This window comes from Gymnoscopelus microlampas, assembly GCF_963454915.1.
Source record: "Gymnoscopelus microlampas genome assembly, chromosome: 16".
Lineage (NCBI taxonomy): Eukaryota > Metazoa > Chordata > Actinopteri > Myctophiformes > Myctophidae > Gymnoscopelus > Gymnoscopelus microlampas.
In genome coordinates this window covers 23410423-23428468 of record NC_139953.1, presented here as the reverse complement: position 1 = coordinate 23428468, position 18046 = coordinate 23410423, and the positions used below count along the sequence as shown (strand labels likewise).

Genomic DNA, 18046 nt, shown 5'->3' with positions numbered 1-18046 from the left:
GCTCCCTTTTCATGGAACTCATTAGATAATTGCTTGAAGATGAAAGTTTGTCTCTTCTGAAGTTGAAATATTATGAAGCTGGTTGAAGAACTGTCTATTCTTTGTTTATTCAAGATCTACAGGTTTTACCCCCAACTCTGATGGTTGGACCACTGTTATTTTAGCAATATTTAACTCTTTTTGTACAATTTATGTGATATAGCTGACAGACAGACAGACAGACAGACACACAATACAGACAGTTTATTTATTTATTTGAATGAGGGTGGTCACGTTGAAGTAAGCAGTTGTTGTGGTTGTTTTTTCATACAGCATACATCGAACAGATGTAAGATGAGTTCTTACTATGCAGTCATGGGTTACACATGGGGCAAGTTTCGGCCATCTAATACTGTTATTATCTTCACTTTGTGTGTGTGTGTGTGTGTGTGTGTGTGTGTGTGTGTGTGTGTGTGTGTGTGTGTGTGTGTGTGTGTGTGTGTGTGTGTGTGTGTGTGTGTGTGTGTGTGTGTGTCGTACGTGTGCACGAATGTATGCAGACTCTGATTCATTCAATGCTAGGTATTAGCCAGGAGCACCGTTATGCTCTTGACCTATAACCTCTTCTGGTTGGCACTCTCCTTGAGGTCACTGGTTCCCTCACCACACCAGTAGTGATACCACCGCAGTGCCTCTGGCATTCATCTATGGTCATAAAGTTGTTGGCATTGCCCTGGCAACTTCCATACCAGAATTCAGTACATTTGCGAGTGGCTGAATCATAGTAGAACCTGACCTTCCAGGTGTCACAGGCACCCGCGTCACGCCTCAGAGAGCAGACATCGCGGGCAGGGCTGCCCAAGGCTGAGTCCTAATGAGAAACACATAAAATATGAGGTGTTAAATTAACAATATAAGATACCAACCAATACATTCTTGGATATAGCTGCCATGTTTCCCACTCTAAAAAGGATTTGTTGCCAGACAAGCACCCATCATTCAGTACTAATCAACTCTGAAAATTAGCTGGTAAAAAAGGCTATAGCTGAACTCCAGAGGGGACAAAGACTTAGTTGGCTCATATACCCAGCAAAGAGGGTCGGATTCTGTTTGGACAGTTCTTACCACATGTCTTCCCACAGGAGCCACATATTCAGGAGCCACATATTCAGGACATCCTGCCCTTCCGAATCCCTGAGCTGGAGTCACCCCATCCACACAACAGCCAAACCTGAAGAAGAAAAACTTGTTAGTCCATAGATATGTTTTTTGATTTGACTGAATACTTTAATGGAGTTGGTACAATGTATGTTCAGGAGGCTCCTCCACCTCGCTGCATCCGTGCCATCCCTCCACCATCATATCATGTTAGACTTAGAATGCCGCACAGAGCTTAGGCTCTGGCACCTCCTGTTATCTAACTGGAATGCCATTTCTTTCTTCTATAACGATTTTCACTCCTCACCAGAGGACTTGCAATTATACACTGATGCAGCGCCCTCTGTAGGTTTTGGGGGTTACTACAGAGGGAGATGGTTCGCAGATAGTTGGCCCTTAGATCTTGTTTCCCCCCCGTTCGACACCACCCACTCTTCAGCTTTGTTTGAATTATACCCAACCATTGTCGCGGCCCTGTCTTTGGGGCCACGAATGGACCAGCCGCTCAATTCTCAGTCCACAGTCCACATTATCAATAAAGGTCGGTCATCATCACTACACATCATGGCTCTTCTCAGGCGTCTAACATGGCTCTCAGTCACCAACAACTTCATAATCCGAGCAGCCCATGTCCCAGGTTACCACAACACGGTAGCTGATTCACTCTCACGTTTCTCCTTCCAGAGATTCAGATCCTTGGCACCATCCGCAGACCTCCACCCGACTCCAGTTCCTCCATATTCCGAGATGACCTTCCCATAAATCATTCTCTCCATAACCTGGTATCCATCTCCCGAAACCACATCCTGCAAGGTATAGCTCCATCCACACTCTCCTCCTACTGGACAGCATGGAACAATTTCCAGTCCTTTCATTCTACCTACTGCCTGCCATTTCCGTCTCTGGACCTCATTACACTCACCTCCTACATCAGCTACAGCCATTCATCTCGGTCCATGCATCCATCAACCATCCGCGTCTACCTATCAGGTATTAATTTTATTACTAAGCTCCTAACAGGAGCACCTCACCCCTTTGCCCAGCACTCCCACGTCATCCTGCTCCTGAGAAGGAACGAGCCACGTAATCCTCCACGCCGCCAACCTATTACCTCTGATATTCTCGCAGGATGTATCAACATACTCCGCTCTGGCTATGTTAACCCATCCGTAGACTCCACACTGGAAGCAATGTTTCTCCTAGCTTTCTCTGGGTTTCTTAGATGTTCAGAATTCACTACCTCCAATTCTACATTCATTCCTCACTAACATCCCTGTTTATTTGATCTGACCATTCCAAATTCCTCCACACTAGTATTCTTGCTAAAACATAGCAAAACAGACCAATTCGGCAGAACTACGCCAATTTACCTGTTTAAACTAAACTCCTACCTCAGCCCTTACGAACCCTTGGTCCATCACCTCCATACCAGGCACTCCTCTCACGCCTCTCCTTCCGACCCGTTATTTACCACTGATACCGGTTCAGTCGCAACCCGTCACTGGTTCCTCTACCACCTCCGTCAAGTTCTGACCAAGGCAAGATATCCCGCAGGTAATTTCTCCGGCCATTCGTTCCGAATCGGTGCTGCTTCACCGACCACACCGTCCAACTCCTAGGGCGTTGGACATCCCAAGCATACCATACTTACATTAGAACCAATGTCCAAGACCTTAGGAACGCCCATATATCCATTGTCCAGTAAATGTTCTAATTAATGACTAATTATGCTTTCTCTTTTTGGGGTCTCGAGTGATGGTGCTTCCTCAGATCACTGCCAAGACGGACGCCTATCTCCTCAGACCTTAAGCCAAATACTCTGGTCTCCACCCCCCCTGGAGCCACATGGTTATGCCTCCCCTCTCAGGGCTTCGCGCGCCCTTCCTCCCCCCATCAGGGCTACGCCCTCCCTCCCCCATCGGGGCTACGCCCTTCCTCCCCCCATCAGGGCTACGCCCTTCCTCCCCCTTCAGGGCCTCGCCCTTCCCTCCCCCAGGGCCGCGCCCTCACTGGGCCCCGTCCTTCATCCCTCCCCAGGGCTACGACGCCCTTCGTCCCACACACTCATTTGCGCCCCCTTATCCAGGCTTTGCATGCCCCTTCATCCCCACCTCCCCTTCCTCTGTTCCCTCTCCCTTCAGCTCACCTCACACTAGTCATCCTCTCACCATCCTCACACCTTACATCCTTCACTTACCCTCCTCACTAGATAATTTGTACCCCTTGTCTTCACTCCCCATCCTCACTGCCTTCATCATCACCTCCCTGTCTACACATCATCGCACCCTTCATCTCCACTCCCACATCCTCACCCCTAAAGCCTCCCTTCCTCCCTACCCTCCTTCCCTTCCCTTCCTTCCCTCCATCATCTAATCCATGCATAACCAATTTCCTTCCTGACAGGTCCATCTCCTTCTTTTCTAAATAAAGAACGTTAAACAATGTTTGGTTTGAAGGTGTGGTCTGTACTCATGAATTAACAGTTTGCACGGACAAGCACAGGGAAGTACAGTTCAATACAAGGTCTGTTAAGAGGATTTTAAACTCAAGAAAGCACTCTAGCTTATTTCCATTGGGGTCCTTTGAAGTATAGATCAGGTCATTACTCATAAGTCACTTACTTTCATGATCACAGCCACTGACATAGCTGGGGGATCTGATGATGATTATTTATTGCTATGGATACCATAACCGAAGCATCTTAATATCGAACAAACCCTCTTCTGTGTTTGATATATAAACACAGCGTTGCTATGAGTGGAATTGTCAATTCATTCTGTACTGTATTCTGTACATGATGATGTCCACAATAATAAACATATTGTAAAAAAGGAAATGTCCATTCTATACATTTATTCATATGCATTAAAGTGAATAGAGAAGCAAAGAGACTAGTGGTATGGAGGTTTTCAAAGTGACAAAATGTGAGATGGAACTATATCAGTCTTATCAGGAAATGGTTAGGAGGGGTTCAGGGAGTGGTCCGCACCTGGTATGAATACAGTCTCCTTGGGAGCAGCCTTCATATCTGGGTCCAGTGGGGGAGCTATAGCCATCAGGACAGCAGCCATAGTATGACTGTGTACAGTGTGGGGCAATCACTGTGGGATAATGCTCATAGTCAGTGTTTGCATTTGAATGGGAAAGTAAACAGACATGCATATGGTCGAACAAACATATACACATATGTCTGTGTCATACACACCAAAGACTTGTGCAAACACATGTATGTTTAGCTTGTTTTTTTTATGATATTTAGGTTCATAAGTGGTGGATAGTTATTTCTGTCTGTTTTATTTTGTCATTTTAATATGGCCTTTAGTCGTAAGGTGGAAATAGTTTCTTGAGTTTATTAGAAACCTGTGCAATCATGGTCTAGACAGAGAAAATTACAACATGCAGGTAGATGTTTCTTATAGCCTGAGGATACACATGTTCAAAACTGATTTATTTGGGGGAATGCTTAGTTCTACAAATGTATACAGTAAAAGCCTCAGTGTTGATGATTTAGCTTTAGGTTAATGTCTGAAATTCCATGCCCATGTTTACTTCCCCTTCCCTTTCTACTTCTCCTAGTGACTATTTTGGGATAGACACATGCCATGTGTATAATTAAATGCACATTGAGATGCGCGTTCAAACATGAAAATAGAAAATAAAATATAAAACATGCTTTCTGCATGCTCTGCATACCTGATGTCTCTCCTGCAATATAGGGTACAAATCCTCTCATGGTGCTCTCATGAGCCCGTGGGTCCTGAACACTTGGGACCACTGAAAAGAGACACATTTGATGAATAGGCAAGCACATTCAGAGACAAAAAAAGAGCGTTCGCCAGAGATGTGGCTCACTTTGTGCTCCAGGACAAGGCTGTGTGTTGCAGGACTCCATGGCAACGGGTCTGTTGTGGGCACCACACCTGTCCTCCGCATAGGGGTGGAGGTCTAGATCAAAACATGCCACCCTTCTCTCCCTCACGCCACTGCCGCAGTTCCTTGTGCACTGCAGAGAGGGTTAAAGAGAAATCCTTACGGAGGGGAAACCAGAGAAAATGTATGTAAAATTGTAACATGTGTACGTCTTTGTTTCTTATTGTTTAATTTCATTCCACTTCTCCCTCTAACCTTCCCTCTCTTCACTTTCACTTACCAGTCCATAGTCAGTTACGTGCCAGCTGACACTCATGGTACAGGCAGGCCTGCGGCAGGCCTGGACATCAGCGGGACGCGCCACACCTATACAGGCATGGTCACCCAGACGCTCTCCTCCAGCCCCGACACAGAACACCTCCCTGGTCTGCTGGCCTTCCCCGCAAGTCACCGAACACTGTCCAGCATTAAGGGAGAGAGAGAGCAAATATTTCTTATTTGAGTTACCAGCTACCACAATGAGAGAATACTTAAAGTGGCTCAAAATGAATTGTTATCTCATTGCAGGCTTGCTGAGTTGTTAGTTTTGAATGAATTCTATGGATGTCCTAACAGAAAAGTTTGGGTAATCGATTTTAATTGTTATATGGGCAACTACATGGTACCAACCACGCTGAAGCTGCCAACGCTGAATTCATATGTAGCTGCAGTTGCAGCACATGCATGCATGTTGCAGGCTTGTTGACTGGCTGGCCTCAGCACGCGCTGGGTGATGCAGTAAGTCTCATCCACCACATGGGGAGCCCCTGAATCCTGAGCTATACACTCCACGCTGCGGTACTGCATGCCTCCGTTGCATGCGGCAGAGCACTCTCCAAAGACGCCGGTGGTGTAGGCATAGGTCTGGGTCGTCCTGGGGTGCTGAGCCACGGATGCTGGAATGTGCTGCTGGGAACCAGCAGATTGGGCGTCATCTAAGCCCATGAACTCACCATGGGTCAGCGTCTGGCAAAGACCAAAGGAGTAGCGACAGTATGAACAATTCAGCTCAAGAAACACTTCAACAAGCACACTTCCTGAAACTGGAAAAGAAAATGTACAGGCAGTATAGTGAATGACACAGACCGTGGCCATGTATACAATTATAAAGTCCAAACTGGTGTTCTCCTACCCTGCAGACACCATCCACACAGATGTCAGTGCGACCAACATAGCATGGTGTTCCATCCACCACTATAGGTCTGTGTCTGTAAGGGAAGTTCTCTCCAGTGGGGACACAGCTCAGCTCACATGGATTGGAAGCTGCCAAAAAACAGGAAAATTATATAGCTAATTAAAGCCACATTCAATAGAGACATATTGATATAATTTACACTTTAAGCTTAGTTTATGTTTCATTTAGCTTGTAGCATGTGATATGTGACACACTTTACAAAATCTGATGCATTGTTTATAGTACCATGACTTGGTAAAGCCCACCCATCTGGTGTGCCAAGGAGATTAAAACAAATGTATATTTACAACCATACTTTTATTAATGGTGACTTAACAATAATGAATGTTGGAAATCTTTTTAGGCTACCTCCGTAGTAAGGCACCCAGGAATAGCGCTTTCCCTGGAAATCCATTCTGTCAAACTGGTTGCATTGTGACTCTCTGAAGTCTCTGGATCCAACAGGACATGCCTACAGAAAAAAAGATATTACGTCAATGTCATACGTGCAATACGTGCATTGGCGACTGTACATGCCTATGTGTGTGCGCACGTCTGTTTGAGTGTGTGTGTATGTGCATGTGTGTTTGCGTGCATGCATGCATGCCAGTTTGTGTGTGTGTGTGTGTGTGTGTGTGTGTGTGTGTGTGTGTGTGTGTGTGTGTGTGTGTGTGTGTGTGTGTGTGTGTGTGTGTGTGTGTGGACGGACGTGCATAAAGATAAAGTGTACTGTACCTGTGTATTACAGGTACGGAAGGCCTTGGAAGATCCCTCACAGTTGTGTCCACCATCCGACCTGTGAAGAAAGAAAAGACATTTCTGTTGTCTGTCTGTCTGTCTGTCTGTCTGTCTGTCTGTCTGTCTGTCTGTCTCGTTCAAAGCAGCTCAGTTTAATTCCATTCAGTTCAATTCAATTAATTTGGCGGCATAATAGCCCGGTAATAATAAGAGGAAGCTTGCTTAAATCCCAGCTAACCTCACATCATCAGGCTTTTCCATAAATCCCCATTGAACATCTTGATCTGGGAAGTCAACAAGCCACACTGTCCCCATACCCAAATAAATATCATTAAGATGCTCATGGGCAAGGAACTCATCTGTCATTTGCTACAATGCAGATGAAATAAAAAAATACAGCGCCAACAAAATAATTGAAAAACTAATATCAGTTTACTGAAATAATCACACAAGTATACAGACCTTAAGTGGTTAACTGAGATAACTACCTTAAAGCTCTATATGCCTTTTTGAATAGCAAAAATATGGAGGTAAATATCACAACAAGTTCAACATGTGAGAAATGTTTTGGAGAAGAAAAAAATATATAAAAACATGAAAGGCATGCCCAAAAACTAGGTTGAAAGTGGTTAAAGGAGTAGTTCTAGAGAAGTAAAAGCAGTAAAAAAGAAAAAGAAAGAAAATATTGTATGTGTATATATACGGTATATATATATTTATATATATGAACATTAATATTGCCCATGTTGGTATTTGTCCTACCTTGCAGTAATGCATCTTCTAGTCCTCATGGCCACTCCAGTGCCACAGGTACGACTGCATGGTCCATAGGCTCCAAACTCTCCCCAGTAATCCTGACTGGGCTGTGTAAACTGGAAAACCAACAAAACACCATAGGAACGTATAGCTGTGGTTGCACATAGAACTGACAACACACCACAGCACGCTACCACAAGAACATACTGTACTACACACCAAAAATAGAAATGGGAGTCTAGACCTGAAGAAGCCCTTCACGGTGAAAACGTTCTTTGTTTGTTGAATAAAGCCAGGCAGAGCATTATAGTCTATACTGTGTGTGGATATTTCCTTCCTTTATTTTTAATAAAGTGACATAAATGTGCATAATTTCTCTCAGGGTTTTTCCCCCAATAAAGTTGTCATGTAAAGCGTCTTTGGCTACATACATTTTTGTATATTATTACTCTACCGACCTGAGAGGGTCCTACACGAAACACCCTGAAATCTTTCTTTTACCACAGCATGACTAATGTATGTGTGTGTGTTTTTTTTATTTGAGTTATTGTGAGATCAATACACTCGCCTTGCATAGATTCTGCACATTGCTTTTGATTGAATTGTTGTAAAGCACTTTGTGTTGCCCAGTGTATGAAATGTGCTGTACAAATACATTTGACTTGACTTGACTATTGTTTCCTGCTGAAGTAATATGGTTTTGAACATGCTGTGCTATGTTTTCTTTGCAGTCAGAATAGTACTTGATACTGTAGGTTCATGGACTGTGATAGTTAACAATGATATGGCTCACCATGAATGCAGGCACAGCCAGCAGCTGCAGGAGACCAAGAATCTGCAGGATGTTCATGTCCGCCTCTGCAATACCACTGATGCAGACAATGAGAATTTAACATTTTCTTCCTTTTCTTACACAAATTATGTCAGTTCGATGTGTAATTAATTTGTCTATCAAACACATTCCTTTGCATTCATTTGTACAACTGGATATTTTAATAAAAACCTTAACATCTGGAAATCTATTTCTCACCTGGATAGATGAAACAGGTAATGGGTTGGTACAATGAAATCTAGAGTATTTGAGTAAACAAAGGTCCCACTCTCCCACTGTACCTTCTTGAAGTGAATCCCTCGGTGGATGAAACACAGTTCAGGCGTTCAGTAGTCCAGTAGTGAAATGCACTTGAGAGGAGAGCATATAAGCACTGACACCCAACTTTCAGCCTCCTCGTCATCACCGCTCTCCTACGCCACCCACAACCCACAGGTGTCAGGTTTCATGTGCAGAAACCACATGTTTCTTCCAAAATGATTTCGCAAAGGTTTCACTCCAATCAGCATTTCCTAGTTTTTTTCACTTCCCGGTGGATAATTCGCCAGATGATAGGCTTTGTTCTGTTGTCATTGAATAAATTGTATTGGTTGCTCAGATCTGTTTATTTAAGAACAGTGTCAGTAACTCATGTGTTTCAGTTACGATAATATTTAAAACTATACTGTTATGCAACAACACTGATTGAATTCACATTTAATATCATCATCATCAGTAGATGTGTTGATGGGTGACAGGAGCTTAAGTTACTTAAAAATTAGACAAAGGAAGAAGCAACAATGTCAGAGTAGATTTAATTGATTCATGCAGAAACAGCAAATATCCAACATAAAAGCATTAAATTCAGAATGCAAGAGACTTTATCTGATCCATGGCTAAAGAGATCCCTAAGTTTCTCCCGGGCTTACGTTGGTTTAGGATCCTGACCACTGAATGTCCCTTTCCACACATCCCACAACCACTAAACACATACAGATAAATCACAGCAGAGATGCTGGTGGGAGGTGCAACGCCTCAGGGGGCAATTTTGTCTTATTTTAGCATGCAACCACTCTTAAACATTGCCATGGCGGGGAGGAAACTTGAGGGACATACCCCAGCCACTTGTGAGGAACAGTACTCACATGCCAGCATAACAGGACAGAGGAGACATCTGGACTCCCTCGATGCACAACAACGAGCTGCTGGCAAAGTTGGAAGCTATAATTTATCGACACAGAGTGAGTGAGAAAACACAAAAGTCATGATGATCACAGGGAAGAAATGAGCCTAAATCATTCATTGACACCGCACACGCAGGTCCAACAGGAAGTACATGTGCCTGTACAGAGCACAATTTCTCACGAACTCCATGACACTAAATAAATATAAAATAAATCTGTGCAATGCAACGATAAAATTCAACATTTGTGAAGCAAAAATACTTTTGACATACATTACATATCAAGACTCTTAAATTAAAGCTTATTCTGTGAAAGCCATGTAAACACAATGCACTGCGCACACACATACACACAGACAGACAGACAGACAGACAGACAGACAGACAGACAGACAGACACACACAAATACACACACCCCTTTTCGTACCCAAACGCTGACAGTAACAACCCAATCCACAATCCACAAACCCCGCCCACAGCCACAGTCTTGGTTTTCTACTGGGAAGTCTGTCAAATCCCTGTTGCTTTTTTATTGTCCCTCAGAGGTGCCGGCTGAGCTTCTGCTCCCGTTTCTCCTTGGTGTCAAATGCAATCTTGGTACTGAGCAGGTCCTCCATGTTGTCCATGACCTCCTGCATGTCATTGGCCAGCTCGGCATAGCTCTCCTTCAGGTCCTCCTGCTGCTGCTTCAGGTCCATGGCCGTGTTCATCAGCTCAGAGGCCTGCTGGCTGCAGTTGGACCGAAGCTGCTCCACGTCCGTCAGCAGCACCTCCATGCTCTTCATCAGCTGCTCCAGGCGATCGGTCGTCGCCTCGAACCTGGATTCCGCCGAGCTGCCGCTGGCCTGGGCTTCAGTGTCCTCCGGAGGCTGCTGGCCGTCAGACTGTGAAGTCTGTGGGTCAGATTCCATCCTAATGTCAGCTCTCTCTATAGCTAACCGATACTCTGGTGAGGCATCTGAAAGCAGATGTGAAAAAGGAAGTGCAATAATTAGCAGACACGTAAAGAAAGAATCTTAAAAGGTGTAAAAAAAAAAACACATTAGCAATATACAGTGGACACCCCTGCTCCTCTCTCAACCTGTAAGGAGTTTATGTTTCCAGCCAGGGTTGACATACAGTACAGTAACACAAACAAATCCTTTCTGTGTGTGTGTGTGTGTGTGTGTGTGTGTGTGTGTGTGTGTGTGTGTGTGTGTGTGTGTGTGTGTGTGTGTGTGTGTGTGTGTGTGTGTGTGTGTGTGTGTGTGTGTACGTGCACATGTGTCCACACAAAGGGTGCATGTATGTGCGTCTGTGCGCAACAACCTTCTGACATGTGCTGCCCTGTAATCCATTTACGGCCGCAATCCTGAGCTGTATGTCATCCAATCCAGAGTGACCTCTTACTGGCCGAGGTGAGTGGCCGGCAGGACATTGGATTATTGTACCTCATATAACCTATTCACTATAATGGCTGTCTGAGTACAGATTTACCCTGTCTTCCTTAACTCATCTGCTGCGGGTGGTCTAGACATCATGTACACATGCATATAGGCTATGTATAACCTTTTTTTTAACCAGAAAGACACATTGAGGTTAGCTATCTTTTACACATACACATGCACAGACATACATATACAGTATGAACACAAACATTTCCATGCCAAGGACCCTCAAATAGCCATAACCGTTGGTAGCAGCTTCCATATTGATGTGCTATTTTCGAAAGGTTTTGAACATGTTTGAACATTTTGAACATGTCTGAAAACCTTTGACAATGTTTTTTCAACAATAATGACATAACCAATATAGGGGTACCAGGTTGAAAGTGCATAGTTAAACCGACGCAACAATGACATTTATTTTTTATGTTATTATGATCATTTTTGCCTCCTATCCAATTAGACCCCCTTTGCCCCACCTCCCCACTTTTTAAAACATGTGTCTTAATATATCAGCTCTCTTTCAATTCTTCTGTCCCTCACTGCAGTGCATATTACTGTAACACCAACCAGTTACATTGTAGTTCCAATTTCCTTATATCTCCGATATCCTTCTCAGGCCCTAACTTTGCATAGACCTGTGATCATGATAACTGAAGAAGGAAGGATTTTTGTACACAAATAAGTAATGGTTGATGAGCAGCTGGATTACAGGCAAGATAGCAATATGGACTTGAGGCAAATTAGGAGTTTTACATTTTGAAAACTGTGTTGGACAATACTGAAATCGGCTCCCACTTTATGGTGTGATTGCATGTTTTAAAAACAAGTGCAAAGTGATGCTAGCATATACTGTTGAGTAGTAGGTAGTTGTATTGTGGCCACCTTTGGTCTACTGTAAGCCTACTACAATAGAGGGGGTGGAGATAGAACTGTTTGAATGACAGGCCCAAAATAGGAACGCCAGTTTGAAAGTGTAATTTTGGAATGAAATGATAGCCTCAATCTTGGCACCACACACATCTCACACGAGGCTTAGTTCTTCTGACCACAATCTATACTTCAAAGACTCTTAGGAAAAGAGTGCAGAACTGCATTCTATCATCTCAAAAACATCTCCAAACTCCGCCCCCTTCTAACCCTGTCAGATGCAGAGAAGCTTGTCCATGCCTTTGTCTCCTCTAGACTGGATTACTGCAACACACTCTTCATTGGGATTCCTGGCAAAAGTATTCAGAAGCTGCAATACTTCCAAAACAGCGCTGCCAGGATCCTAATGAGAGTGCGTAAGCACGATCAAATAACACTGATCCTATTTTCACTGCACTGGCTCCCCGTCTCAGCCGGGATCGACTACAAGGTCCTACTAACAACTGCATACATGGACATGCCCCTCCCTACCTACAGAAATTAATTAAGCCCCCACAAACTTCCACCCGCACCCTCAGATCTACGAGTAGATTCCTCCTCTATGTCCCTGGTATAAATCTACTTACTATGGGGGACCGGGCCTTCTACTCGGCAGCGGAAGGCCTGTGGAACAGCCTTCCTATTGACCTGAGAGCATCGTGTTGAATTGTTATTTAGTCACATCTGTTTATAAACCCTGCTTTTTTAACTTTATATGATTGATGTTGTGTTTTACCATGGGGCAAGGGAGATTCCTTGTGGATGAAAAGTGCATTACAAATAAAATGTATTATTATTATCCCTACAATACAAATCTGGTCAGTTCTTACAGGAAAGAGAAAAATCTAAAATACAAATAAAATGGGAAAATATTAAGAAGACAAGGCACCTATAAACCCTATTTCAAAAATAGCTGACCATGCGTTGCAATTGCGAGAAGTTGAAAATTATTGAAAGAATTTGACTTTTTTTGGAAAGATTTTTTTGTTAAAGTTCCGATTATGACATGCCTAAAATTGGGACGCCAGGGTGTAAGTAGTTATTTAATGGGTGTGAAGATAAGGTTTCAAAATGGACATGGGTGAATAGGCCTCGCCCTCCAATGCTTGTTTCTTTTTTTATCAAAACCAACCAAATAGCTCTTGTGGAACCACAGCCAAGAGAGGTTTCAACTTTCTACTTGTCTCATGTCTACTAGATATTATACATTGTGGAAGGGCAGTAAATATAATACAAGGGTGTGCCAAATAGGCTTTAAATCATCCATAATAGCACATGTCCTGATCAGTATAATTAGTGTCCTGCTTTGATCATTTACAATAGCCAAGCATGATAACTAGACAAATAACATAACCAAATGTTAAGTACAAAATCTAAGGGTAACAATGAAGAGGCAACAAAGGCTCAGCTATTTAGCAACCCTAGAGAAGAAAAAGACAACATTGGACAAAAGATAGGCCTAGTGACAGGGAAAATTGAAAGGGGATAAAGCTGACATCATGATTAAAAGGCAAAGTAAGAATAGAAGGGTTGGGCGATACCAAAAGTTAAATTGATAAATGTTATCCGTGCATTTTCTCTTCCCAAAGTCAAGCAGTAGCTTAATTGCAGAACCAAAATTTAAAAAAATCACAGATATATGAGCTTGGCTAGTGGTCGATATAGCGAAAGATGTAATTGCAGCTACAACTCTACCATTTAAAAGAAAATGGAAAAACAACAGGACATACCAATGTGGTGGTCCAACTATTGGACGGTGACCCAGTCATCAGTAAATACCTTCGTCTGCCAGCCCACTGGCAGTGTGAGAAAATGAGAGAGCTTAGACGTCATGTATTTAAAACTCTTTAAAGGGTGCTAGAGCTCCAATGTGCAGGGCAAAGATAAGGTAGACGGTGGGTTGCATGCTGAAACAGCACCCTATCCAGATGAAGAGGGGGCGTGGGGGGATTGCCCACTTTACTGCCAGGGCAGCATACCCACGCATTATGATAAGGGTTAGTCTTGCTAATATAGTATCTTATCTGAATTTAAAACACAGGAGCCAAAGTAGAGGAAGTTGACTAATTGTTGTGGTTTCATTATTTAATGAGATAACCTCCATGTGAAAACATGGGTGTAGCTGCCAGCTGGAATGTTTTTTAACTGTGGGGGCTCTAATGATGTCATGGAGACAAAAAATCTTGAGAATGACCTCCCTCCTATATATATATATGGATCTGGGAATCCCCCCCCTTCTGAAGACCTCCCTTCTGGCTCAGAAGCACCATGGGTCCAGTGGAAGGAAAACTTCCTATGGCCAGATGGGGCCAGATGGGGCTACAAAATTGGCCCAACCACCTGTGAATGTGGAGAAAGGACCATACGATGCAGCACTGCCTTGTCTACCCTCTAATAGCAACCAGTGCATCTTGTAATATCTCAGAGAGTTCAATCAAAGGCCTGTGTAAAGAAATGGGAAACTGTCATATAACTGCATGCTTCGAAGACACACATTTTTTTTTGAGACATTCATTTTAGTTTGATGTTTGATTTCAGTTTAATTCTAGTTAGGTTAAGAGTGCATAAGTAGTTTAGTTTTAGGAATTGTTTAACTTTAGTTTATTTTTGTCTTTTCGAGTTTTTCAAGTATTATGAGGAAGGCCTTGATTGAAGTCTTAGTAATATATAATCGTCACACATTGCTTTGGATAAAACTCATTGTCATTAGCAGCACATCAGCAGTAGGCAAACTCTGTGTTGTATATGTGACAACATAGTTAAACACCTAATATTATGCAAAGCAGGTGGTTGCTGCGGCTGCCTATGCCATTGTTTTAAGTAAGTACACATTGACACCAGACACCACACCACTACAACAGATGGCGTGCGAAAGAAAGTTGTACAAACTTCAGATTTTAGAAAATCGAACTCGAGCAACACATGTTTATTGTTTTTAACAGAACAAATTAGGAAATAGATTGGTCTCTGTGGAATGGTGCTGCTTGATATAAGCTGAGCAAGCTTGAGGCCCTAGGGGCAGACAGGGCATCATGAAGGTGGTTAAAATCATACCTGACGGGGCGCGAACAGAGGGTAGAGGTAAATGGTGTTTTGTCTGACCCTAACATCATGCAATGTGGAGTTCCTCAAAGAAGCATTCTAGGTCCAGCCCCGTTTTTTGTGTATGTGAATGATACGATAGACGCCTATAACTGTGATTTGTTCCTGTACGGAGTGTACGCTGATGCCAAAGTGCTTGTTTTTATGTATGTACTGTATATGTTAATGTCATTTGTTTTGAATTGTAATGTATTTTTAACTTATTAACTGTTGATAGTGAGAGGACTGGAATGGAACTCGAACTGCTGTAACCCTGTGGTTTTATTGCATTTCAAATCAATCAAATCAAATCAAATCAAAAAGACCTCCACCAGGCTTGTGTTTTGATGTGTGCAGTGGTTTCCTTAGTGGCAGTCATATGCTATGATTTCTAGTTTGGCCCCCAGTTTCTTTGTATTATTTGCACTGAAGTCCTTCTCAATGGATGCCTTTGTCTTTTATCTGTGTTTAATTTCTGGTTTGGCTCCCTCCTTACGCCAAAATTAAATATTCCAGTAAATTGGCAGCATTTCCAGTGTGTGCTATCTTGTATTCAAAATGTGTTGTGTACATTTAAGACAGGAATGTAGCTTAGTTAATTAGTTGAGTGTATACAGACTTGAGAGCAAGATGCAGCCAGGTGACATTAATTAGTCTGTCCTCACCATGGAAAGCAGCTGAATCCGTGCAGCAGACACAATACATTACATGCTTCCTGAAAAGTTTGGAATAACCAGTTTTCAGTTAAACCTTTATGGAAGCATATTCACTGGTATGTTTTGTGTTTAATGTTATTTCTGATGTGTGTATTTTGTGTGGCATGAATAGACATTTCATTTGCAGTCTTTAGATTTCACCATACTTACCAACCACTGTATAATGAAGAACACACTACACCTATAACGTGTTAAAATGATACATACAGTATATACCTGTAATATTTCCCTCAATACTGCTGTTCAGATAATTATACTTACCTTAGTACTTACCTGAATCATTACTTACCTGGATGTTGTATGCAAGCTAAATGAGTGTATTTTATTTCTACATGCTTTACATCATGTTTATTGTATCATACTTGTGTATATTGTTTTCTTTTCAGTTTTACTCTACCTTTGATGTCACGAAGTGAAGACTGCATACATTCTTTTCATTGGAGGAGGAGGAGGAGTGTTGTCAGTCTGTACAGGGCGCATAGGGTGACAATAAAGTGTGAATCTGTTTAAACATTGTGTTATATTTCACACGTTGTAGTTATACGTAGTTACTTTGTTTCTCCACCAGGCGGTGAGAAAGGTCTTTTTGTTGCCAAATGTGTTGTTGAATTGATCACAAAGGTTTAATGTTTTATAGAGCATAATTTTAGAATTATAGCCACTCTAATAGGCAGGTGAGTTCCTTTTATATGGCACTATGACAGGTAGAGAATGCATATAACTTTCGTCCATTGCTTTAAACTGCATTTTAAAGGTCCGGGTCTATTCAAATTATTATTGGTTTTTGGCCGGACACGTGACCAGGAAGCGCTAAGAAACAGGCTACTCGTTTATCTTTCTTCTTAAAATAGTCATACACGTGGATTAAATGACGCTTTATGCCTCATTATTGCAGGGCGTTTTTTTTTTTTTTAGTATGACGTTACACTTAAAATGTGCGTAAAGCATAACTGGCACTGTCATCGCCGTGAATCACTAACCCTTTCTGAAAGCCACGCCGGTATCGCTTCTCGGCCTTTTGGCTAAGATCAAGTGTAGTATCTGTTCTTATCAGTTTAATATCTGATACGTCCCCTACCCGGGGACCATATATTAAATTGATTTTTGGAACTGGGAGATGGAATAGGGGCTTGCTCCGTCCACTCCACGCATTGACCTGGTATTGCAGTATCTCCAGGAACGGTGCACCCCCCTCTCTACCTGTGAAAAATAATACATGTTTTATAGAAATGATGACGAGACCATGATCGATATTATTAAGATTTTTTACAAGGTCACTGTGAGGTGTGTGTGTGTGTGTGTGTGTGTGTGTGTGTGTGTGTGTGTGTGTGTGTGTGTGTGTGTGTGTGTGTATATATAGGCCTATATATTTATTTATTGCAGGCTGAACTTGTAGATCGGCTATTTTCAAAAGGCCGAAATATTGGGCTGAATATCAGGCGAGATCCCCCCCCCCCCCCCCCCCCCCCGTGAATTCTACGATGGTAACACTGAATTCGGTTAGAAATTCACAGTGTTATTATTATGCATTTTTAGCCTGCTCAAATCAACCCAACTAGAGTTGAGAACGTCTAAAGATGGAGCAGAGTGCGATTGTTCCTTTTTGACGGTAGATGGCAGCATTGAGTCACTGTGCTGCACCAGTCTCTCACTTCAAGGGTTTGTAGGCCTATGTAATATTAATGAACTGTCAGAATTGTAGACCTGCCGCCTCTGCCTTTTTAAAAGGTAGGATAAGTGATATTGTTGGGTTAAAACTGAAAAGTTTTTGTTAAAAGGTCAAAGCACTATATTCTGATAGTTATCATTGCTAGTATAGACTAGTGTTTGTTCAGTAACAGGAGTCTCCTTGTCTCTCGAACTCTGATAAACAAAGAATCCATTTTCAGATGGGTGACACAATTTCAGCCAATCAGGAGAGAGTACCCATTTATCAGCTTAACATTTTATAGTGTATAGTCCAATTTTGTCTGCTAATTTCTTCGTCATCACTTCCAATTTATCTTGTTTAATCTGTATCATGTCTGAGTTCTCCATCCTGATTTGATAAAATTGCTATCCTTGGTGTGATTTTTTTTAATAAACCCCCGACTTGATTTCTTGGGCCACTCTGGCATTGAAGATGCAAGTGAGAATACTTAACCTTGTAATGAATAACCAAATACATGCAGGCCAACTTTTGTAAACTACAAACTAACCTTTGTACG

The 18046-nt window shown here is 42.5% G+C and overlaps 2 protein-coding genes across 4 annotated transcripts; both read right to left on the bottom strand.

The window, feature by feature from the left end:
- Positions 1 to 269: 269 nt before the first annotated feature.
- paplnb (papilin b, proteoglycan-like sulfated glycoprotein) lies at positions 270 to 8857 on the bottom strand. 2 transcript variants are annotated; one of them, XM_084082473.1, is made up of 13 exons: positions 8828 to 8857; positions 8508 to 8583; positions 7721 to 7830; positions 6956 to 7016; positions 6590 to 6692; positions 6179 to 6309; positions 5677 to 6012; positions 5288 to 5464; positions 4990 to 5140; positions 4831 to 4911; positions 4127 to 4238; positions 1105 to 1210; positions 270 to 850 (listed from the first exon to the last, which is right to left on the bottom strand). In XM_084082473.1, exons 2-13 carry the CDS (start codon positions 8562 to 8564, stop codon positions 581 to 583), a joined length of 1695 nt encoding a protein of 564 aa, XP_083938599.1. In that variant the 5' UTR covers positions 8565 to 8583; positions 8828 to 8857; the 3' UTR covers positions 270 to 580. The 2 variants fall into 2 exon arrangements, with proteins under 2 accessions (XP_083938599.1, XP_083938600.1); XM_084082474.1 differs by having other exon boundaries at positions 1120 to 1210.
- Positions 8858 to 9388: 531 nt separating this feature from the next.
- On the bottom strand, positions 9389 to 16857 carry LOC311063360 (uncharacterized protein). 2 transcript variants are annotated; one of them, XM_084082765.1, is made up of 3 exons: positions 16820 to 16857; positions 16237 to 16304; positions 9389 to 10667 (listed from the first exon to the last, which is right to left on the bottom strand). In XM_084082765.1, exons 2-3 carry the CDS (start codon positions 16262 to 16264, stop codon positions 10249 to 10251), a joined length of 447 nt encoding a protein of 148 aa, XP_083938891.1. In that variant the 5' UTR covers positions 16265 to 16304; positions 16820 to 16857; the 3' UTR covers positions 9389 to 10248. The 2 variants fall into 2 exon arrangements, with proteins under 2 accessions (XP_083938891.1, XP_083938892.1); XM_084082766.1 differs by lacking the exons at positions 16237 to 16304; positions 16820 to 16857 and adding an exon at positions 13773 to 13906.
- Between the last annotated feature and the right edge of the window lie 1189 nt (positions 16858 to 18046).